General features: G+C 32.5%; 2 protein-coding genes across 6 annotated transcripts; one reads left to right on the forward strand and one right to left on the reverse strand.

Moving 5' to 3' along the window:
- The first annotated feature begins 6,564 nt into the window (after window positions 1-6,564).
- On the forward strand, window positions 6,565-17,969 carry LOC110602489 (double-strand break repair protein MRE11). Of its 4 annotated transcripts, none has more exons than XM_043951205.1 (23): window positions 6,565-6,723; window positions 7,076-7,119; window positions 7,689-7,824; window positions 8,187-8,344; window positions 8,775-8,865; window positions 9,919-10,038; window positions 10,115-10,183; window positions 10,269-10,360; window positions 10,557-10,659; window positions 10,741-10,848; window positions 10,941-11,003; window positions 11,072-11,143; window positions 11,271-11,348; window positions 11,811-11,873; window positions 11,970-12,030; window positions 12,344-12,426; window positions 12,782-12,895; window positions 12,994-13,071; window positions 13,964-14,035; window positions 14,168-14,439; window positions 15,569-15,683; window positions 16,182-16,377; window positions 17,454-17,969. In XM_043951205.1, the coding sequence occupies exons 2-23, from the start codon at window positions 7,103-7,105 to the stop codon at window positions 17,669-17,671; spliced, it is 2,379 nt and encodes a 792-aa protein (XP_043807140.1). In that variant the 5' UTR covers window positions 6,565-6,723; window positions 7,076-7,102; the 3' UTR covers window positions 17,672-17,969. The 4 variants fall into 4 exon arrangements, with proteins under 4 accessions (XP_043807140.1, XP_021595713.1, XP_043807142.1 ...); XM_021740021.2 differs by having other exon boundaries at window positions 16,182-16,373; XM_043951207.1 differs by lacking the exons at window positions 6,565-6,723; window positions 7,076-7,119; window positions 7,689-7,824; window positions 8,187-8,344 and having other exon boundaries at window positions 9,932-10,038.
- A 1,006-nt stretch (window positions 17,970-18,975) lies between these two features.
- On the reverse strand, window positions 18,976-22,256 carry LOC110601226. Of its 2 annotated transcripts, XM_021738289.2 has the most exons (6): window positions 22,005-22,256; window positions 21,383-21,447; window positions 21,249-21,278; window positions 20,253-21,087; window positions 19,907-20,167; window positions 18,976-19,315 (listed from the first exon to the last, which is right to left on the reverse strand). In XM_021738289.2, exons 1-6 carry the CDS (start codon window positions 22,041-22,043, stop codon window positions 19,241-19,243), a joined length of 1,305 nt encoding a protein of 434 aa, XP_021593981.1. In that variant the 5' UTR covers window positions 22,044-22,256; the 3' UTR covers window positions 18,976-19,240. The 2 variants fall into 2 exon arrangements, with proteins under 2 accessions (XP_021593981.1, XP_021593982.1); XM_021738290.2 differs by lacking the exon at window positions 22,005-22,256 and having other exon boundaries at window positions 20,253-21,141.
- Window positions 22,257-22,982: the final 726 nt, after the last annotated feature.

The following is a 22,982-nucleotide window of genomic DNA, read 5'->3' on the forward strand; positions in this document are numbered from 1 at the left end:
AAAAAACCATAAAAAAAACACCAACAAATAAAGAAAGTATATGATGAAGATTCAGTGTGTATTCGAAAAACTGATATACAATTATTATTTTTTTGTTGTTGTGTAAGTAATGCAATTGTTAAGGATTTGAATAATTTAAAAAGTGACAAGCATAGAAACACGTGGGATCCAAATAAAGATAATTGAGACCTCTCAATAAGCGAAAAGACACCATGACCAGACCAGGCTCCCAATTTTCAAGGACGAGCTACTTCATTATAAATAACTATCCCAACCGTACTAATACTAATTTGAAACGTATTTGAGATCATCCCTTAATATTTTTAGGATTTTTTTTAAAATTCAATTTTAAGATGTGATAGTGTTAGATACAAGACTTTTTTTTTTGAAAAAAAAAAAAAAACTGATAACACTAGCATGATTAATTTGAAAAAAGAGTACTAGCGTGTTTTTTCCTTAAAATTGAAACCAAACAGAACAATAATGCAAAACTATGCCCTTTTTGGGGTCCCAAGGAAAACTCGGATAAGAGAAACCAGGATTTCCCTTATTGTTATTATTATAAGAATTTATTCCTTTTCTCATATTTAGAATTTAATTAATTTTTATTAATTCTCATGTTAAATATAAAATTATTTATTTTTTAATTAAAAATTTTATTTAAAAAATAAAATTTATAAATTATTATATAAAAATATTATTTAAATTTTGTTATTAGATTTAAATTACCATTGTTAGGCACAAGAGAAATGAGGCAGAGTAAGAAATTCAATTTGCAGGGGGCTTGGCGTCAGATATTTTGTTCCACAATCATAATTATGGAAAACATTTGGGTGGCCATGGCATAGACGGACAAGGCAGCATATATCATTGAATGTGTCAGGCTTTTTTGTATTGATTTTACAATTATATTTCCGTTCACGTATCTGTGAAAGGAATATGCACAGTTGGGTAAAATACAATTGTAGCCCTTTTTTTTTCTCTTTGTTTTTTTTTCCCCACTCGATAGCCAAGTTTTCTTACCTTTTTAATGGGCCTCCCCTATCAAAGAGACGTGTTTGTTTTCTTCAGCTCAATTATGGATTTGTCCTCCCATCTAAAATGAGTTATACGTAATTTATTTTATTCTTTGTGTTTTTTGGAAATACTGCTGATTTTTAGCGATAGAACATGAATATGTTGGATTATGGTAACATAAAATTATGTTCGACTGATAATAGCGTCGGACGATGCTCTCTTGAACCCCTGTGTTATAATAGCTTGTTTTTGCTTTCTATGCAGGTGGAAGTGTTTTTGAATTATTCAGTTTCATCCATCTTTTATTCCTTTGCCTGCAGGATAGGACTTGTGGTCTATGAGTTAAAGCAATTGGAAAGTCATGTCTCTCCTGGGAATTCTGACTTTTAGTGGATATGATAATTTTGGGGGCATTATCAGTGATTATCTCTAAAATGAATAGTCTTTAAAATGTCGGTTGTGCCAATAAGCTCTGCCCCACTGTCCCTTTATGTTCCCAGGTTTCAAATCTAGCTCTATGTGGTTTATGTGTTCTCATCGTTCTCTGTTGCCTAACCAACCCTTTTCTCTAGCTCTCTTGTTTCAGTGGGTTTTCGGGCTACCTTGTTATGCCTTGATCTCTATATCATGGAATATGGTTATTCATAAGAAGGGAAATGGGTATGGAGGTCGGCAGCGCTGCAGTGGTTACCGATTCTCCTTCCAAGTAGACTAGAGTTTATGTTGTTTGGGCTCTTGAATTTTGGATCTCTTTTATTCTGTTTTTGGGTTAGTCTTTAGAGCTTTTCCTTTCCAACTTAATGAGTTTGGGTTTGTCTGTATATCTCTAGTAAAAAAAAAAAAAGGAATATGCTTTTTTATTATATATATACACATTTACTGTACAAAATATATTTTATTATGAATATTTTTATTTGGCAAAATTTTACAATAAAACTCAAAAATTCCCATGAAATTTTAAATTTACATAATATATTAGGAGTATAAATTATATTATATTGGTTACCTTTTTAGCTGTTGGTGTGTTGTTGTGGTGTAAAGCGTTTTTTTAATCGACAATGTGAGTGAGGAGGCAATGAGGTGAAAGTTGAAAAAGATACGGATGGATTTATGTGGGAGAAAAGGCCGAGATAGCTATGCAGGTAGGTATCCCAATAATCAACATTTTTTTGTCAATATGTTGAAATTAGATTTGTCTGCCAAATCACGAAACAACCATTCATCAATATGAGTTTCCAAACGTGCTGTAAATGCAATCACCAATAATACCACTCTCGCCTAACCTCACCTGTGATATCTAAACCTACCACCAGCTACCATTATCTATAACGATTCCTTTAATAATTTTTTTATTGACCAGTTTTTTGCTTAAAAATATGAAATTAATTTCTGTGCTCCGAGTCGATTGATTTTTTTTTCTTTTTTTTTACCGAAAAATCGATTGCTCGTACTTAAATGTAAATATAGATTCAGAGTAGAGTGTAAACGAACCGAGCCAAGCCGAACGTTGAAGAGCTCAAACTTGATTTGTTAAAATTTTTTCGAGTTCGAGCCGAATTCGAACTGTACTCATATCGAACTCGAGCCGAGTATTAAAAAATTTAAATTTGGCTCGTTTAGCAAACGAGTTTAGACGAGTCGAGTTTTTATCGAACTGAATCGAGTTTTAATCGAGTTGAGTCTCGAATAGTTCACGAGTAATTTAATTTATTTACATGTATAATGAGTTTTAATTTAAAACTAATAAATTTAAAACTAAAATAATTTTAATTAAATAAATATATTTACAAATTAGCATGTAAACTTATAAATATGAGTTTTTAAATCTCAATGATCCAAATATATGCAAGTTTAAAAGTGTAACTAAACTATATAGAGCTGAATTTTAAAAATTTTAAATTTAGCTCATTAAAATATATGTAGGGTTTGAGTTTATTTCTCTTATTATAGTAATTTCAGTTTGCTTAACGAGACTATTCACGAGCCTATTCGCGAGCCTGCTCATGAACTCAGAAACGAGCCGAGCTCACGAGTCTTAACGAACCAAATACTATGGAGCTCAAGTTTGACTCGTTTATCAAACGAGTCTAAAAATTAAGTTCGAGTTTGGCTCGTTTATAAATCGAATCGAACTCGGTCGAGTTTTTATCGAATCGAACCTCGAATAGCTCACGAACAATTTAGTTCATTTACGCCCCTAATTCAGAGTCGGACGCACACATGTTCTTGATTGGGACCTTTCCCCGCTATTCTTTAGAATCAGGCCTCAGGGCGTGTAGTTAGTTTGGCCTCCTGCCCCTCTCCCTCCCATTTATCTTTTAAAATAAAAATATTACTACTATAATATAATAATAGGAAAAAAATATTAAATAATAATTAAAAACATTTTATGCTTTTATTTGATATGATTTGGGATTAAAACTCATGAAAACCATTTTACTTAAAAAAATAAAATTTTACCGCACAATTTTTATGTGTACACATCAAATATTGATTACTAATTCTAATATGACCCATGATCAATAACTGTAATAAAAATTATTGCATATAAAACAGTTATGTGTAATTATTTTTTTATTTAAAGGCTGATAAAATTTGATGATCATCAAATTACCAATTTAGACTTTTGATTACACCATATCATATGCGTGCCTCCGATGACCATATCAAGGATTTATTCTGTCATGTCATCATTAATATGCATTAATAAAATACCTTGCACCTTCCATCTTATAGCTTCAGATTTTAGCTAACACCATATTAATTTGACGTTTTGCAATTTTATTCCTGTTCTGATTGGAGTTTTCAAACGAAAAGCTCACCATTTTGGCCTCCATCCATTTTCAAAGAACGAACAAAAAACAAAAGGTTATAACTTACAAGTCAATAAAATTAGTGAGCTATGCTTTCATGTTAGTTAAAACATATTATCATGGCTTTAATTTAACAAACCAAATGTAACAAAAGGAGAAAAAAACTTAAAGAGTATACCAACCGCAGATGTCAATTCCACTAGTGGGTTGATTTTTTTCACTTTAAAATAAAAAGATTGATTTAGACCTCTTAAGTATAATTATTATTATTTCAATATAAACGATTTCTTTAGTGAACTTCTGTAGACAATTATGCTTACTCAAAATGACATATCAACTTATATTATATAGTATTGATTTCGTTAATGCGGATTGAAAATAAATCATCCATATAAGTCAATTAAATTTTAATTAATAAAAAACACGTCAATTTCAAAAATTTATTATTAGTTAAATAATATCATATTTAAGAAATAGTCATTTTTTAGATGATATTTACAATAAATAATAAAAAAATATCAACATATATATTTAAAAAAATAAAAGTGTATGCACTTTGATATTCAATTTTTTGTAGACTTTTATTTAATTATCGTATGAAGTATTTTAATTTTAAAATTCAAGTGCCCATCTAACATGTGAAAATTTGATATAATTAGATGGTTATGATGTATTATGTTTGAACATATAATACAATCTATATATTTAAATTTACGTGTTGGTTATTTCACAATTTTATCCTGTTTTCAATTTTTTTAATTAATTGTTGATATTGAAAATTAAAAAAAAAAAATCAAATGTTTCAATTTCCAATTAAAACCTAAACCTGTCACGACGCAATTTAGTACGATTCGGGACATTTTTCGATCAGATCAAACGTAAGCATGACGAAGCTATTACGTCTGAAAATTTAGGGAGAAAAAGATGAAAGGGTTGTGGAAGACCATAAGAATATAACATCCACACACTAAAGGTAAAAATAAATACTATAATTTTAAGACTAAAATTTTTAGTTATTTCAAATTTAGTATATATATAGTCTAGAGAAATTCATCAGCTTAAGTTATGTGGTTGACTTCATTAAATACTGTAAGATTTCTTTTAAATTTCTATTATTGTATGATAAATAGTTAAAATATTTTAAAAATATATTACTTTTTATCATTGAATTATATCAAAATTAATATTTATATCATCGATTTTAAAATAAATATTTTAATTTTACTAAAATTAAAAAATATATTATTTTTAGACATAGATAAATGATATTTAGTTTGATGAAATTAAAATAAAATATTGAGTTTTAAAAATAAATAGATAATATATGTTACTTTGAAATAATTCAGGAATGAAATAACAATTTATCTAAATTAACTCTTTAATTATTACTAAAATGAGTATTAAGGTTGAAAAATATTATTAATGACTTAAATTATTGTGAGAAAGTTAATTAATAAAAAAAAACTAATGTTGAACTGATGAATTAACAATTACAACTGTTCTATACTTTTTTTTTTTTTTGAAATGGATAACTGTTTTATACTTGAATGATGAATAGTTCTTATGAAGTATAAATTTTGTAACAGAAATTTTATAGATTAAGCTCTAAATTATAATGGTCAATTATGTTGGCCCATAGGATCAAGATCATCTTCATCTCTTGCAACGGACGCCCATTAACGGTGCCTAGGGCCATCCATCAATTAAATGAAAATTTTACTATTTAATATTTTATTATATAAATTTATTAATTGATATTTTAATTTTTAAAAATATATTAATTAATTTTAATTATTAAGTGATATATTATTTAATTTTTATAGTATATAAAAATTTATTTGTTAATTTATTAATTTTATAAAAATATATATATTTAAATTTGTTTATATATAGATAATTAATTAAATATAAATATATCTTTTGTAAATTTTGATATACTTTACTTTAAAATTAAGAATGAAATTATAACTTTTAAAATAAATATTATTATTAAAAATTTAAAACAAAATTTTATATAATTATTAATTAAAATAAAAAATAAATAAATTTATATATTATTCAAAATAATAATAAACTAATTTAACACGAGTTAAATAATTTATGGTAAATTACAATCAGATTTAAGATAAATTTAAATTCTAAAATGATTTTCATGCATATTTTATCCATTGCCATTTTTATATTTTTGTAAATGTAAAAATAAGTAATATTTATTGTTACATATAATATTTTATTTAAAACAATGCTAAAACAATGGATAATATTGTAATCTATTTATTTATTTGTTTACAATGATAAACTTTTTTTCTTAAACAAGAGAAACACCAAGCGACTATAAGATCCGCACACCAAAGCCTACAAGAAAAATTTACTATTTGATTTTTATATTATGAATATGATATTAAAATATTATAAAGTATATATAAATTTATTATTTTATTATTTATTTATTTTTAATGATTAAATATTTTACTATTTTATTTAATTTATATGGAATAAAAAAAATTATTAGTTAATATTGTAAAAATTATATATTAATTAATTTATTCATATGTAAAATATATTAATTTTTTGACAATGCTTTTTGTTAAAATTAACAGAAAATTCAATTACTAAATTTAAAACTTTTGAAGTAAATAGAGTTGAATAATTAATAAATTCTGTAATCCATAAGGATCAAAAATTAATTTTCCATATGAATAATATATCAGGGCAGTAGAGAGCAAAATGGAAAAATTTTTTTGATCTATTTTCTACATTTGCGCGTCCTGTTCCTGGTTCTTTGAAATTGCCCGCCACCGAAAACCCCTTTCCACTAGCTCTTTCTTCGCTCTTGACCTCGGGCCTCCTACAGTGAGAAAACACTCTTCTCTTCATTTCCATTATCTTAAAGGTATGAATTTATGTTGTCGCACTCTAATTCTCTCTGTACTAGTGTACCTACTTTAACTGGTTTTGGTTGTTTCCGGGGAAAATTAGAGAAAATTTTTAAAGCATCTGGTAGCTATTATTTTATTTAATTTACTTCTCTTTATCGGCTATCGAGCGATTTTTTAAAAGTGTATTTGCTTTTTTCCGCTCGCTCTATATATTTAACTTGCTCTCATTTATTAGTTTAATAATGAAAAGCTCTATTTTAGGGCTCATCGTTTCTTCAATATTGATTTATTTCTGGTTATTTGGTAATTGGAAATTTTGATTTATTAACTTGACATTGCTGTACTTTTTGCTTTCTCCTGGTTCAGGATTTGAAGAGTTGCAATTTTGCTATCATGGGTGATTTGCCAAGGTGAAATTTTCTTTCTCTTTACTCTCTTTCTTGTCTTCAAGGGGAAGAAGCAAGGGAATATAAAAAGGGAATGAATGCATGTCTTTTACAGAATAAGTTTAGTTGTAGTCCAACGGAAATTCGATTGAACAATTAATAATTCATTTTGGTATATTGCATTCTGCTTCATCATGGTCTACTAAACAGGCAACGGAATTTTGCTTTAATGTTTTCTGATGTTAATAATGCTTAAACAGAAACTGTAAGCTCATCTTTGTTATACTGAATAGTTTATTAAGATTAGATGGTATGTACTATGTAGTCTGATCCTTTCTTAACTTCTAGGGTGGGTTTTGAGGAATAGTTTTATATTGTCCGAGAAAAGTGTTTGATTAAAACTAACAGAACTACCTACAAGGGTAATGATGTTTAAGCTTCTTTCTTAAACATAACTAACTTTGATTGCTTAAAAACTGAACTAGTTATGGACATGGCCTTGCCTAGAGAATTCACAAAAGTTTTTTTATTTTTATTTTTATTTTTTTTTACAGTAGAATTTTTCTTTTGATATGTTGAAATGGTTTTTCCAGGGAGGATATTCCAAATACACTTCGGATACTTGTTGCGACTGATTGCCACCTGGGCTATATGGAGAAGGATGAAATACGTCGGCATGATTCTTTCCAGGCATTTGAAGAGATATGTTCAATAGCGGAACAAAAGCAGGTAAACTTTACTTCTTATGCTTCTCTGGTTTTGTAATGATGAGTGGTAGATGTGTCATTTGGCATCAGGTAAATGTTCGGCTATATTTCCTATAATGTTTTATTTCTCAGCCTGCAAACTTTGTTGTTTAGTAGTTGGAGGTAGACCTGAAAACTTTCTCTTGCCTATGTGCTAGTTTCTTCAAGTCCGTAGAATATTAAACATCTTCTATCACATGTTTAAATTGAAAGGAGGAGATGAACTGTAACGTCTAGGCACTAAGAAATATTTATATTTTAATTTATGGGCAATGTTTATGCAGGACTCAATAAATATTTATAGATGTTGAGTTTTCCCATGCATTTACTTCTATCTCGTAACAGGTGGACTTCTTGCTCCTTGGTGGTGATCTTTTCCATGAAAATAAGCCTTCAAGGTCAACCTTAGTCAAGGCAATTGAGATTCTCCGTCGTCATTGTCTCAATGATAGACCTGTGCAGTTTCAAGTTGTTAGCGACCAGACTGTAAATTTTGCAAACTCGTAAGAACTTTCTTTGCTGTTTAACCATTAATCCATTCTCCAATTTATCCATTTTAGCCCCTATCACAGGAGGGTTGATGACTACGTGCCCATCACATGGCTGCATACCCGGCTTATAGCATTACTTAAGTTCTTTTTTCTAATAAAATGATTTCATAGAACCAAGCTATGTCTGAAAACTTTGTGCTTTTATATATATATATATATAATGATTATTATGTAATATTTTTTTAAAGATTATGTAATTACTTTCACAGTAAAAATTTGTGGAATATTTCCGTTGCTGGAATTTAATAGCTATACTTTTAAAATTTGTATCCCATGCACACACACGCACACACACACTCACAAGAAAAACATTAGTAATTTGCAAAGATACATTTCTTTTTAGAGAAATCGGAGATTTGTAACAACTTATCATTTTTAACAGATTTGGCCATGTAAATTATGAAGATGCCCACTTCAATGTTGGTTTGCCAGTGTTCAGCATCCATGGAAATCATGATGATCCTGCTGGAGTGGTATGGATTTATGGTGCATTTCCCCCCTCTTTTTACATTAAGACGATCAACCTTTCTTTGATGATACATATATGCTATATCATTTTTTTTTTGTTTCTCTGAAATTAAATAGCAAATGAGCTGTGAAAGGCATTTAACATTGCAAAGTCAAGTTTGTTGGTGGTTAGTCTCATAGTTTTAGGTTTGAGCCTTTTCAGTTAAACTTGTCAGCTCCTATCTTCATCCCCTGCTTAGCTTCCCAAGAGAAAGAAAGTTGGATATTGGGGCTACTATTGTGATAATGTTGTCAGCAATTTTGGTGTCTATTTTTGCTGCATCTACAATGGTGACTACTTCTGCTGTATTAGTAATTCAGAAATTATTTAATTTCTGCTGCATATTTTCTTCTTGCTGCATCATGTCCAAATTATCATGGCCGATCAATTGCTACCTTACCTTCTGTTGTAGGGGGATGGAAATTGGAGGGAAAGGAATTGCTTGATGGAAAGGAGAAGTGTTAATGAGTGGAATGCAAGTTTTTCCCTCATTAATTTGGTGAGAAAGGAAGAAAAATGATTAAGAAGTAGAAGGTTTATATAAATGTGTTCTCCTTGCCATTACTTTTGGAGGTAGAGGAGCAGAAAGAATTTTTCTTAATACTTTTGAAGGAGAGCTGCTTTCCCTTACCTTTTATCCCTAGTACTTCCCTGAAGTAATCCTTGCATCTTTTTCCTTCCACAAATTTCGTTTAAATTCATACCTGTTCTACAGGTGTTGGAGTTCAGTAATGGTATTTTGTTGTCATATAAAATCAAGTGATCTGCTGAAGTTCTAGGATGCTGAACTGACAACTTTTTACTGTTCATTAGTGGTGCAATTGCATTCAGTAGATGTTTGCAAAGCTGATGAGGCAATTCAACTATGTTGGCTTTAGTGTTTGTAATTATGAGTAAACTTCCTAACATGTATAACATATTCTCATATTCATGCATGGGTGCTTTATTTCTTAGACTGTTTTATGAAGCTGGATTGAATTAAAATATAAATCATGTAACTCATGATCACTTGTGACAGGACAACCTTTCAGCAGTTGACATTCTTTCAGCATGCAATCTTGTGAACTATTTTGGGAAAATGGTTCTTGAGGGTTCCAGTGTTGGTCAGATCACACTCTACCCTATCCTTATTAGGAAGGTTTGGTGATAGATGTTATTAGCCAGATAAATTAACTAGTTACTCTGTTTATAGTCTGACTTAATATGAATTGCAGGGTTCGACAGCTGTGGCTCTCTATGGCCTTGGGAATATTAGGGATGAACGACTCAATAGGATGTTTCAGGTGGTTTGCATAAGATATTTCACTGCTGTTTAACCTCTGATTCAAGTATGCTAACCTCTCATTTTGTTTTATCTTAATTTTTCAGACACCACATGCTGTCCAATGGATGAGACCTGAATCTCAAGAAGGGTGTCAACTATCTGACTGGTTCAACATTCTGGTACTTCATCAGAACAGGTTGTGTGTTAGTGCAAGTGACAATCTGTATATATGTTTGCCACATTTATTTCAATGATTTCTTTGAATCTTGCTTGAAAAAAGAAATAGAAATTTAATATTTCAATTAAACTGGTGTCTTTCCTCATATCATGCTAGTTGGGGTTATATCTTAAAATATGAATTCACATTTTTCCTCCTATTATATGATCTGCAGAGTGAAGACAAATCCAAAAAATGCAATAAATGAGCATTTTCTACCAAGATTCTTGGACTTCATAGTGTGGGGACATGAACATGAATGTCTTATTGATCCTCAGGTGCCAATTATGCATTTTCTCCCACTATTTTAAATTATTTTGTGGTTTCCTACTGCATTGTAAATGTTTTTGATTTTGAAGGAAGTTCCTGGGATGGGATTTCATATCACTCAACCTGGTTCTTCAGTTGCAACATCATTAATTGATGGAGAATCAAAGCCAAAGCATGTGCTGCTTCTAGAAATTAAGGTAGCTAACAGAATAAACATATATTTTTTTAGTTATTTAGAATACAGTGTTTGTGCTCCTATTCATTACCATTATTTTACTGCTGTATATAGGGAAATCAATATCGCCCAACCAAAATACCTTTGACTTCAGTGAGGCCTTTTGAGTATGCAGAGGTAACTGGTGACTGCTTTTCTTCATCTGTGATAGATCTTTTAATGACTTGCTCAATTTTATCATATAGGTTGTGTTAAAGGATGAAACCAACATTGATCCCAATGATCAGAGCTCAATTCTTGAACATTTGGATAAAGTGGTAAGTTTGTTTTTTCCCCCTCAAGCATTTGCAAAGAAAGTTTGGACCTTTCAGATCATTTGCCATTGTTGGCCTTGCTATTTAGATAGTAGAAAATATGCTAAATATATTTACTTTAATTTCGCAGGTTAGTGATTTGATAGAGAAATCTAATAGCAAGGCAGTCAGCAGATCAGGACTTAAGCTTCCATTAGTTCGAGTAAAGGTATGCCCACTTATCCTTAATTATAGTACTAAAAGTGAAGTCATTTCCAAAATTTGAGCATCACTTGCACTTATTAGTTTTTTCTGCTTGAGACATCTTTGGATTCAAGCAAGATCAGTCTATGCTTTTTCATGTCTTCCTTGAGCGCTTTATCATATTTTAAATGGGACAAGGGTACATAGTTTTGAACTGAATCTTGACAAAGCAAAAATTTTGACTTCTGAAGGTTGGAAAATGTGGACTTTTACGTATCTGCCGTTCAGTCTAATTTGAAAGCATAGCTTCCCGCTAGAATTTACAAACTTTTTGGAACTTCTATCCTTTGTTTAATCCAGTTATTTGACTCATACTGCAATTTTCTGGATGGTGATAGGTGCTTTTATGAGTGGCAGAAGTGGTAACATCACCACATCTCTGCCCTCCAATGGCATTGATATATTGACTTTTCAGTTGATTTGGTAGGTGGATTACTCTGGATTTATGACAATAAATCCTCAGCGATTTGGACAGAAGTATGTGGGGAAGGTACTTTCAGTCTGTTATTCGTCCCATTCAAGGAGCTGTAACATGTTATCTTGAATTGAGTTTAAGCGTCAATTATCTACTAATTTAAATTTTCAGGTTGCAAATCCTCAAGATATTCTTATATTCTCTAAGGCTTCTAGGAAGGGTCAGAACCAAGGTATTTGAATGGTTCTACTGTGTCTTAACCGTCTGGTGTTATGTGGGTTCTAAATTATCTTTACATGCTTCAATGGACCTTTTTGTGGTTTCTTCCGTATGCATCCTGGTGGTGATCTCTTTCTCTATTGTTCTTAAGGAGAGTTTCATATACAAAAATTTGTCAAACATAAAGTGCAACTTTCATCACCTGCTGTGAAATAAACATATTTTGCAATGTCGTCTCTATGTTTCTTGTTCTCCTTTTTCTTCTTCTTTCAGTTGCCTGTTTTGGTAATTTTGTGTCATACTAAAAAAAAGTGCTCATATTTCAGCTAAATTTGATGATTCGGAGCGCTTTCGCCCAGAAGAGCTTAATCAACAAAACATAGAAGCTCTGGTCGCTGAAAGCAACTTGGTATGCAGCCATTATACCAATATCTATATAAATGTATATTTATACATAATTTCATTTATGCATGTTATCTATGGTATAATGAAGCATTTTAATATTAGAAATAAAGGGGTACTGTCAAATTCTTGGATATTTTCTGCTGAAAGTCATGATATATGTTTTGTCAGCCAGTTTCATATGTCTGATAATTCATAATTTTCTAGATACAGAAGTTGCCTTTCTGGTTCTCTTTATTTCATGAGCATCTTTAAAGTCACTGTTTAAATTGAATTACAGAAGAGGAGGTAAAAAATATTTATAGAATCAAAAGCATTATATGCATTCAAGAATATAAATTGAAAACTCATGATGGTTGCAGAAAATGGAAATTCTTCCAGTGAATGATTTGGATGTTGCACTACACAATTTTATTCATAAAGATGACAAAATGGCATTCTATTCCTGCGTGCAATATAATCTTCAAGAAACACGTGTAAGTACTTTGTGCTTCTTTTCTGATATTCAGAGAACTGGTCTTCTTTTGTCCTTTTATCAATGTTTCCCATTGCTTCACTTTTTCTGCTTCTACAGAAAAAAATTGCAAAGGAGTCAGATATTTTAAAGTTTGAAGAGGAGGACATAATTCTTAAAGTTGGAGAATGTTTGGAGGCAAGAAACTTAGCTTTTCAATATTCATCTTTGTGATTGCTATAAAAATTAACTAGTATCCAGTATTTTGCACATCTCTAGGCATCCTGATTTTTTTTTTTACTGAAGATGTATGTAAAATTTGGTGCATTCTTCAAAGCAGTGTTTGTAAGTGCATATTTATGTATGTATGCATAGATGCATGCATGAATATATTCATCAGTGTATATATTCATGAATTGGAACATTATATATTTGCATTATCTGTGAGGTGTTTATGGCTTTAGCTTGAAGTGCATTTTGTAGTCCTTTTCCTCTGGTTATCGTGAACTAGTCAGTGAAGTGAAGAGTACATCCTGTTTGTTAAATATTACTATAAGTGTGATCGAACCAACTCAATTCTTGCTTCATGGCTCATTGAGAAGATCCAACCAAAATACAGTATGAATCATTTCCTTTTTATTTATGGTGCAGTATTAATTTCTATGCTTGTCTAGTGTGCTTCTAACTACTTGCATGCATATTGCTTGGCTGAGGTCAGTCAAAAAAGGTCTTTTGTCCCTCCCTTTATGTGCATTCACAAAGGTTCCAACCTTGGCAGTTAGACATCTATTTCCATGCTCATATGACTGTGCGCCTTTGCCACTTTGGTTGGACTTGGAGGCATCTTCAAACAGAAAAACCTCTATATTTGGGGCTAAGGTCATGAGAGAGGTCTCTTGTCTCTCTCTCTCTCTCTCATAACCATACATGCATATATGTATGTATGTGTGTGAATGCTGATATATTACAAAATTGTAAATAGCAGTTAGCAGCAAACAAGGAACCAGTTAAAAGTAGAACCTAGTCATCTACACCTCGATTATGCAAGCAATATGTTCCTATTGATGAGAACTGTCTATAACTGTTGCAGGAACATGTCAAGGAAAGGTCTATGCGCTCTAAGGATGCTCCACAATTCACATCTAGTGCACATTCAACAGAGGTAATTAATAGTCTTTTTTTTTCCGCTTTGTGGAATTTTCTTTTATTGTGTGCAAACATTTGGTTGTCTCCATAAACAGGCTATATTGAACCATTATCTGTTGCCTGAGCTTCTCTTTTCAATTTTGTTTAGGACTTCAGAAGCAAAGGTGCTGCAGGAATTGGATCTGCAATTTCTTTTAGTGATGAGGAAGAGGGAGAACAGATATCTGGTTCAAAGGCCTCTAGTAGAAACCAGAAAAGTTCAAGAGCAGTTTCTAGATCTTCTCATGATGCTTCAGAAGCTAGTAAAGGGGGAGGTTCAAGAGGAAGGGGTAGGGGCAGAGGCAGAGGCAGAGGCAGAGGCTCAAGTAACTTGAAACAGACAACTCTCGATGCAACTCTTGGGTTTCGCCAGTCTCTAAGGTTGATTATATTGGAAGTGATTGTTGCTTAGCTATCATGAGTTCATGACTATTGACTAGTCTAATCCATATTTGGTATATGAAGGCATACAACTTAATCTAAATGACAACTTGGTCTAGCCTATGCATAGATATTAGTAGTATTGAGAAATATTGAAATCAACCTGTAGCTCAAATATCATCCATGGTTTTAAATAACTGCTGTTACTTAAGGGAATTTTGGCTTGCTGTTACACTATCTTGGCCTTTTCATTTGAGTTCCTCTTCAATTTCTCTCTAGGCAAGTAAAGTCATTTTCTCTCAACTTTGTCAATTTTCTCCATAATCAACTCAAGTGAATTCCTTCATTTCTTTGTAAATTTGAGTTCAAGAGCATATACCATCAAATAGGTAAAGGTGGTTTTGAAGTGAAGGAGAACAAAATGTGAGTTATTGGTTATGTTGACTTATTTGATATGATTTGATTACGGATTCTGGGCATTAATTAGGATCCTTAATTATTTCTGTAATTATTCTTTGATTATTTGCTTCCTGTTTACTTGTCATTTTTGTCCAAAATTTTTCATGGTATCAGAGTTTTTTCTTGATTTTAGATTTTAAATTTAATTTTTTCCTCTTTAAAGTTTCAAAACCCTAGATCTACCTTTTTAGTACTATTCTATCTATCTAGGTACCTTTTTCCATCTCACCGTCGGCACCAGGAGGATCAATTTTTCCTCTTTAGTTGTATATCTTAATTTTAATTAAACATTTGAATATTTATTTCATGAATTTTATAAATTTTTTTCGAAAGAATTTACGTAGCGATAGGCTGTTAAATTTATGTTATAGCCTTTACAGGCCTGTTTCGTTATTCATTACTGCAACTGCAATTTGAAACCAAAAATATCACCTACACTGGAGTTCTAAGTCCAACTCATTGTAGTGTTTAAAACCAGACAAATACAAAGAGTGAGGTAATGCTAGACAATAGGAACCTCCATTTTTCTATTGTTGCAGAACATGGAAAAGTGATATGCACATGGTCCATTGGCTGATCTTAATTGCATAAGTTATTAAAATAGTGCATTATAATAGTTTCAATTTTCTAAGGTTCGTATTCTTTTCTCTTTAACCTTTTGGAATTGCAGATTAGAGTCAGTTTCCACAGCAGCTGTTAGAAATATTGCTGATGAGGAGAATGTGGATTCTGCTTCTAGTGAAGATGCTGCAGATAATAAAATCAATGTGGTTGAGGAGAGTTCGGTATGGACTTCTTTTCCATTATTTTATGCATTATGCCATTCTTGGCCTTTTCACTTTTCTCTTTGGCTGAATACAAGTTATTGCCATTAAGACACGATACTGTGGTAGTGTGAAATATAGAAATTGATTTCATCATGAAATATCCTCCCTCTGATAAAAGAGAGAACACAGACTGGTCCTGAAAAAGGAAGAGCATCTGCTAATTGTAGTACTTCTGAATTCAAGTCTCAGCAACTACTTCTTAGTCATTGATATACTCATGCATGCACCTTCTCTTTGTTACCCTTTACTTTGGCATAAGTTTTGGGTTTGAGATGGAAACCACAATGTAGGAAAACCATAAAATTCGATTACTTCTATATCTGTGTAATTTATATTGTTAGCCATGTTAGTGCATAACTGACTTCATTTTTCTGTGAATTGACTGGGTGGTTATGATATTGGATGCATAAAGAGTAACAAGATTATCTATGTATTCAAATTTGGTCTTTTTTAAAGGATGATGGTGAAAGTGTTCAAGGCAAAGGGCGCAAGAGAGCTGCTCCTAGGGGAAGAGGTAGAGGTGCCACACCTTCAAAGCGAGGAAGGAAATCAGATAAAACAGCAATTCAGAGAATACTTATGGGGAAGGATGATGACGATGACGATGACGAAGATGTGGCAAAAAGATTTAATAAGTCTCAACCTCGGGTTGGTAGAATTTCAGAATTTGTTTCTATATTTTCATTATTACTTGGGAATTTAATTGGGCATATATTGTTTAGAGTTTGCTCTCTACTTCAATTTCAAAACCCCTCTGGTTTCTTAAAACTGCTATAGTCAACCTTACTCTAGCCTTGGTTTCAGAACTCATACTGCCTTTATTGTGTTCTGTTTTGTAAGAGTCTAAAAATTGCCATAATTTAGTTCTACATGTTGCTATCATTTACTGTAGCAATTTTATTGAAGTGGTTTTCCCAAAAAAACTGGGAACCCCAAAATTCTCTTTAGTCAATATCTCTCATGTGCATTATCTTTGTTTAGGCTTGAATACAATATTGAAAATTAATGTTGATGTAGTAATGGTAACATGTATATCATATTTCTTGCTAGCTAAATAGAGGCCAAAAGGGACTTTGTGATGTTTAATTTTCGAAAGAGGTTATAGATCTTTTAGGGGTTGTTTCCTTGAAGGTTGATGGGTTAGGACTTAAGTGGAATTTGTCATTTTCTTAATGAGAAAGATTAAGCGATACTCCTTTTATATCTCTACAATTGTTAGTTTTGGGGAAACTATGAAAAAGTATCCTATGGCCTATGGTTTACCAGTTTTTTACATCAGAGTCTGTAGTTTAATTTTTGTCAAAGTTAGTATCTTGTGATATGAGTTTGTATCAAAATATTTTAAATTTTTTCTAACTACATGATACCACGAGTTACTAATTTTGACACAAATTGAATCACAGGCTCTAAAGTGAAAAAATGATAAAACTATAGGATTCTTTTTTGTACTTTTCCCTTATTTCTTATTTGAAATTTGGATGTAATGTGTTTGTTCCTCAGCTACATGTGGACCTTTATGACATGACAAATATTAGCGTAAACCCTTGTCATATCCTGAAACCATTTTTAGCATGTTTTAGGAGAAGTATCAGGTATTCAAGGTCGTAAGGAAGGGGGGAAATATTAAACTAGATTTGTTTGCCAAATAATGATGCATAAGATGCATGCTGTATATGTGTTTGTTTGTGTTTATTGGTTATTGCCTGAACACATGTCCGTGTCTTGCAGGTAACAAGGAATTATGGAGCTTTAAGGAGGCAAGGATAAATGAGGTTCAACAACCCTATTGCAAATCCCGGTCAAGTGCCTGGTTTGTTGCTCTGACACATCAAGGAGTTCCATTAGGTGCATATCGTCATGCAAAGGTTGTAGGAAAATTTTATAGAAGAGGAAACATAGGCACAACATTTTTCTTCAATGTAACACTGAAATTTTGCTGGACGTAGTGTGCACTAAGTGCTGCTTGCTTTATGTTTACTTTTGAGGGATGGATGAATGCCGCTTTATGATGATTATTTATCATGTACAGATGTGAGTTTGTATAGCACTGACACATGAGGGATCATATATCTAATATGATGCACTTGCTCATCTGATTTCAGCGTAATCGAGGGGGCCCTTGTGCCTATGCTGCGACTTCTATGTAGATACAGTTTGCATTGCTACTAGGTAACTATGTTAAGTAAATTGGTCATCTAAATGCAAAGTCTATGTGATTACACTCTTGAAGGTTTTTACTTGTAACTGAAGTGAGAATTGTTCGGATTTATGAAATTATATCTGGTGACTCGATCTTGATTTTAAGAAATATTCACAACAACTAGTAATTTTGCTAGTCATTTACAGTGATATATAGAGCAGGAAGGATGGCCAAAGTTGCTATTTTAATCCATGCAGTATAGCAAGCAATCTGCCAGGTGTTACCTGAATAAAATTTTCCTGTACATTTTCACTGGTACTTGCAGTCTTTGGGGCAAATTTGTTTAGGACCCTTGATGGTAGATATACTCCTTTCATGGAATGATTTTGAAGTAGGTTTGCTGGTTTCTTGCTTAAGATTTTATCACAAGTTGTGAGTTATTAAATGGAAGGTGCTCTTAACAGTCGAGAGCTGTTTTCCTTCCTCGTTTCTTGACTTCTAAAGACATAAATCTCTCCATCTGTCCAGTGTCCCAGTGAGGGTTCCCGATCCCTGTTTTGCTTTATTATTTTCTTTTTTCAATTTATGTTATCTTCACATACAAATTAAAATGTAAACATGAGTTATTATAATTATATGGAAAAGAAAATACCTACGTCTATTGGTCCCCTTGTGTACTGGGTTCGTCTTGTTTCTCCTTTTTGACAAGGGAAATTATGTCAAATTAAAGAAAATAAAAGAAAAGAACACATTGAAGCCTGAGAAAGACGTTGCAGTAATTTTTCAATTTTTGACTTGCAAATTTTTAGCCATATTTATCACGCATAACGCATGCCTGAGCAAATATGACTTCCAACCTTTGCTCTTCCACTTCAAAAGTTTCACTGTTTCAGCGCTTGTTATGTTTTAAGCTTCTGGTGAACGTGGCTTTACGACAAGGTTGAAATTGCAGAACTAGTCAAATTAAGCATGAGCATGGTTTGAGCGAACCAAACTTCAATCCAAAATAACCTAGTTAAGCTGAAGATCTTGTCCGTTTGAGCAGCCATTTAAACTGCTTTTGGACTTTTCCAAACTCAGGAGCTCCTGTTCAGTGCTCTCTATGATACAGTATATTTATCCAATGCAACTTGGTAAAATATTAGAGTCACAATGAGTTCATGCCGGCTCAATTACAAAGATATCAAAGAGCGAGTATTTACAAATGAAAGCTAAGCATGGGCAGTCACAAGGGACAATAATACCAAAATTTGTCCCTGTAACCCGGTAAGTCCCGGTAAGTCAGCTTTGGAGGCAAATGTAATCTAGATTGGTTTCCAGTTGGAGAAGTAAGGTTAAGAATCTATGTACAAACTGATTATGCTCCAATGCTTGCTCATCGAAGGTAGACCCTCTGAGACTGAGTCGCATTTGTTGGATGTTTGCCTCTATTTAGACTGCTGTTTTTTTCCTGCTCAAAATAAGTTTCATGTAAAAGTCAGAAATTGAAGGAATCCGTCACTTGTAAAAATGTTCAAGTTTCTTAATGGCATTCAGTTTTCAATTCAATAAACATCAAGATGAGACACTCTTTTCTGGAGGCAAAAGGGCTGGCTCATGATTGATCACTCAATTTGTCTCAGCAGCAACTATATCTACCCTTTGCTCGCATGTTCATTGTGATATACGGGGAAAAATAAAAGAGAAACAACACACATTCTGTCAGAGATAAAGGCTAAGAGACAAACAGACAAGTCCAACTTCGCATCTTACACTATTGTGAATCTAAGCCTGTTTCCACAAGGGAAAAAGACGCAAACAAAAGACAATATCTTATAACAGGAAATCCCAATTAAATTTCTAATCAGCAGAATGCAGCTCCCATTTCAGATTTTTTCAGCTGGGATGCACTATTAAGTTGAAGAATAAAAGCATAAACTTCGATTTTAATGTTCTTGGAGCTCTAAGATTATTTTCTTCAAGTTCAATCATGTAATATTCAGAAAAGATTAACAAAGAGCAAAAGTTTTGAGGCTACAAAAATAATAATCAATATTGATACCTTTGGGCCGACCAATCTTGTTCTATCAGTCTTTAGGGGCACATTCTGTTTTGCCTCCTTCTGACCCCTAGCAATGACTCCATTAGCACTGAATTTCGGGCTCAAGGGCACTCTTCCTATTGCATTCTCATTTCCACCACCCATCAATCTGTCATGCCTTCCCACCATAACCTTCTGCCTAGCTTTTGCAGCACCAGCCAACGAACCTTGTCCGTTAACCCTCTGCTGCAGAGCTTTCCCCCCTAGGGACTTATTTTGGACCTACAAGTTTAAAACATCTTGAAAAATACTTATGGTGTTTTATGAATTCGTAACATATTTGTTCTGAATTTTTACAGTTTCTCACCTTTGACTTTTCAACTTCTTGATGGGCTATCTTTGAAAACGACTTTTCCCTTCGAACATTGTTGATTCTATCCTTGGACACATTATGATCTTTGTTTTTTGTTGCTCTAGTCATTCCTGCTGCATTTCTGCTATCTGGGGTCCATTCTCTATGCTGAACCAATGCAACTGTAGAACTCTTAAAATCAAAGTGAGGGTTTGAAGATGATCCCGTGCTATGACCTCTTGATTGCCTCCCATTATTATTATTAAAATCCCCCCTTGATGCTTGTCTTGTAACACAGCTTTTCCTGAGGCTAATCCTAATGGCTGATAATAGTCCACTTGAATAACCAAAAGCTTGACTTGATACCTCCAGGTTCCTTTGCTGTGGTTTTAGACCACTCTCAGAAGTAATGGTACTTGAAGTGCTTTCACCTGCCTTATCAACCACAGAATTTGGACTACATTCAGAGGTTCCATGATTAGCTGCACCTTTCAAATCATTTTCTTTTACATTTTGAGTTAAATCCTTCTCAAGAACAAAACTTCTTTTCGACCTTGAAATTCTTTTGGAGTTTATGAAGCTTATTTTGGGTTTTATTTCTTTGCCAGATCCTGAATTCACCCTTGAAGAATTCCCATTTAAAACCTTAACTGGATGCTGCTTATTCAGTGAAAGATTGCGACCATTTCCACCACACTTGTTGCTCGCGTAGTGCTTGCCCCTGGATCTTGAAACTGAGGATGGAAGCTTAGGTGAAGATGGCCCCTTCAGATCAATGTCTGATGACATACTGCCCTCACCAGAATGAGTAAATAGTGCTTTTAACTGTTGAGAAGAACACTGGTGGAACCTGAGCATCATATCCATTGGGCTTTAATAGGCATAGTTATTTCACTTTCTACGTCTTGAAGGGAAAAAAAAAATCACATCGCAGAATGGATAACTAAGGAAAAAATTAAAAATTTCATAACTAAATAGGAAACAATTAACCTAAGGAAAGAAGATGCTTACACATGGCTAGTGTAAAACCACCCATCATCACTGCAAAGTAGCACAGACATAATATTAGCTTCACAGATATAAAATTTATCAAATTCTGAGAGAAATGGAAGTTTAAGTTCACAAGCAATTACAGAGGAACTTACATGTCTTGGCTATTAGATTTTGCTTCTAGGGTAAGATCTACCCACATTGGTGCTTCAATTTCTTCCTATATATCAATCAACATATAGTAATAAGATAATGCAAGATAAAAACAAGGAAAGTACCAAGGACAATAATTTGTTTTACTTCTCCCACATTTTCCCAGCGATTGTATAAGCTTTAAACATAGACATGCATATTAACCAAGTAAAACCAAATGACAACACAAGCAACGAAGGAATGACATTTTATAACAGGATGGCGTCCAATAAAAAAAATCCACAAGACTAAGATTCAAATTGATCAAAACTCATTCTAGATTAAAAAAGAGAGGGAGAGAGACTAAAAGTATATTATGATCTCCTATGATTCTATCCAACTTCCCACGAAAGAACATTAAAACAGATGTCATGAACACAGCAAAAATTTCCAATCAATACTTGATAAAAAAAAAAAAAAAAAGACAAGGCCACATCAAATAACACGCGACAAAATCTACTGATAAAAGAAAGCCGATTCGTAATCCATCAAACCTTTAAAACTCATATGGAGATAAAAAACATAAGGAAAAAAAGACAATGCCTTATCCCGGCCCACAAAATCTTTAAAACAGAAGGAGATTACCAGAAATGCCCAGTGATCTTTGGTATACTTGAGAGCCATTTCCGATTCCTTTGAACTATCTTAAGCAATGCAGAAGAATGACTCAACAGAAAAATTATGAATTCAGTAGCGCCTATGCCCTCTTGATGGAGGTTTAAGGGGCAAATCCTCCATTTCTAATCAAAATAGGGCTTTTGGCTCCTTGGCTCGCTTCTATCTTTGTTTTACTGTTGAAGCTATCATGACAGGAACTGTATAATGGACATGCCCTATTGTTTAAAAAAAATAATAATAATAATAGACATGCCCTAAACGGTATCGTTTCTTTGTGCCACCATCCGATTGGTTAGCCATTCCTGGAGGAAGATGTGGGACCCGTGAATTAAACGGCTGAGATCTCTTATGATGTGGAGCGCGGCATTTTAGTAGCACGAGAGTATGGTGGGGATCGTGCTGGCACCTACAATTCGGCCGTTGGAGAAATTCAAAATATTGAAGAGAAGGAAATAGTGCTAATGTCACGCGCTGTCTCTTCCGTACCAGGAAAGACAAATCGCATCTGTGGATAATATCTTTACATTTTATTTTGTGATTTATGTTTTTATAAATCCATGTTCTAGTTTATCATTCTAACAATTATTAGTTTATAAAATACAGTTTTAGAAAATAGTATATAAATCAGTTACCATATTCAATAAATAAATAAATCGATTACCCAATAGCTGAAGAGTGATTGCTTTTATATCTCAAATAGTAGAAGGAAAAAAAATGAGTAGATGAAGACAAATTGATACATAAATTACTAGTAATTTTAGAATTTCAGTGAAATAAATGATTTTTAATATACTTTTTTGATATAATATGATTTTTTAGAGGACATGTATCTTATAAATTTTACCACATATGAGAATGAAATCGATAACCTTATAAATTAAATATTTATATGAAAATGTTTATAGTAAATAATGTTTAAGTTAATGATTGTTAGAAATGGTGTTT

This window comes from Manihot esculenta, chromosome 15 (genome assembly GCF_001659605.2).
Source record: "Manihot esculenta cultivar AM560-2 chromosome 15, M.esculenta_v8, whole genome shotgun sequence".
NCBI classification, from domain to species: Eukaryota; Viridiplantae; Streptophyta; class Magnoliopsida; order Malpighiales; family Euphorbiaceae; genus Manihot; species Manihot esculenta.

Excerpts from the sequence above, each read along its gene's own strand:
- LOC110601226 (XM_021738289.2), bottom strand. The coding sequence starts at position 22,043 with ATGGCTCTCAAGTATACCAAAGATCACTGGGCATTTCTG. Across the intron at positions 21,448-22,004 it reads AAGATCACTGGGCATTTCTG|GAAGAAATTGAAGCACCAAT; the intron begins GTAATCTCCTTC and ends ATTGATATATAG. Across the intron at positions 20,168-20,252 it reads AAGAAGTTGAAAAGTCAAAG|GTCCAAAATAAGTCCCTAGG; the intron begins GTGAGAAACTGT and ends TTAAACTTGTAG.
- LOC110602489 (XM_043951205.1), top strand. Across the intron at positions 7,825-8,186 it reads CAATAGCGGAACAAAAGCAG|GTGGACTTCTTGCTCCTTGG; the intron begins GTAAACTTTACT and ends ATCTCGTAACAG. Across the intron at positions 11,874-11,969 it reads GACAGAAGTATGTGGGGAAG|GTTGCAAATCCTCAAGATAT; the intron begins GTACTTTCAGTC and ends TTAAATTTTCAG.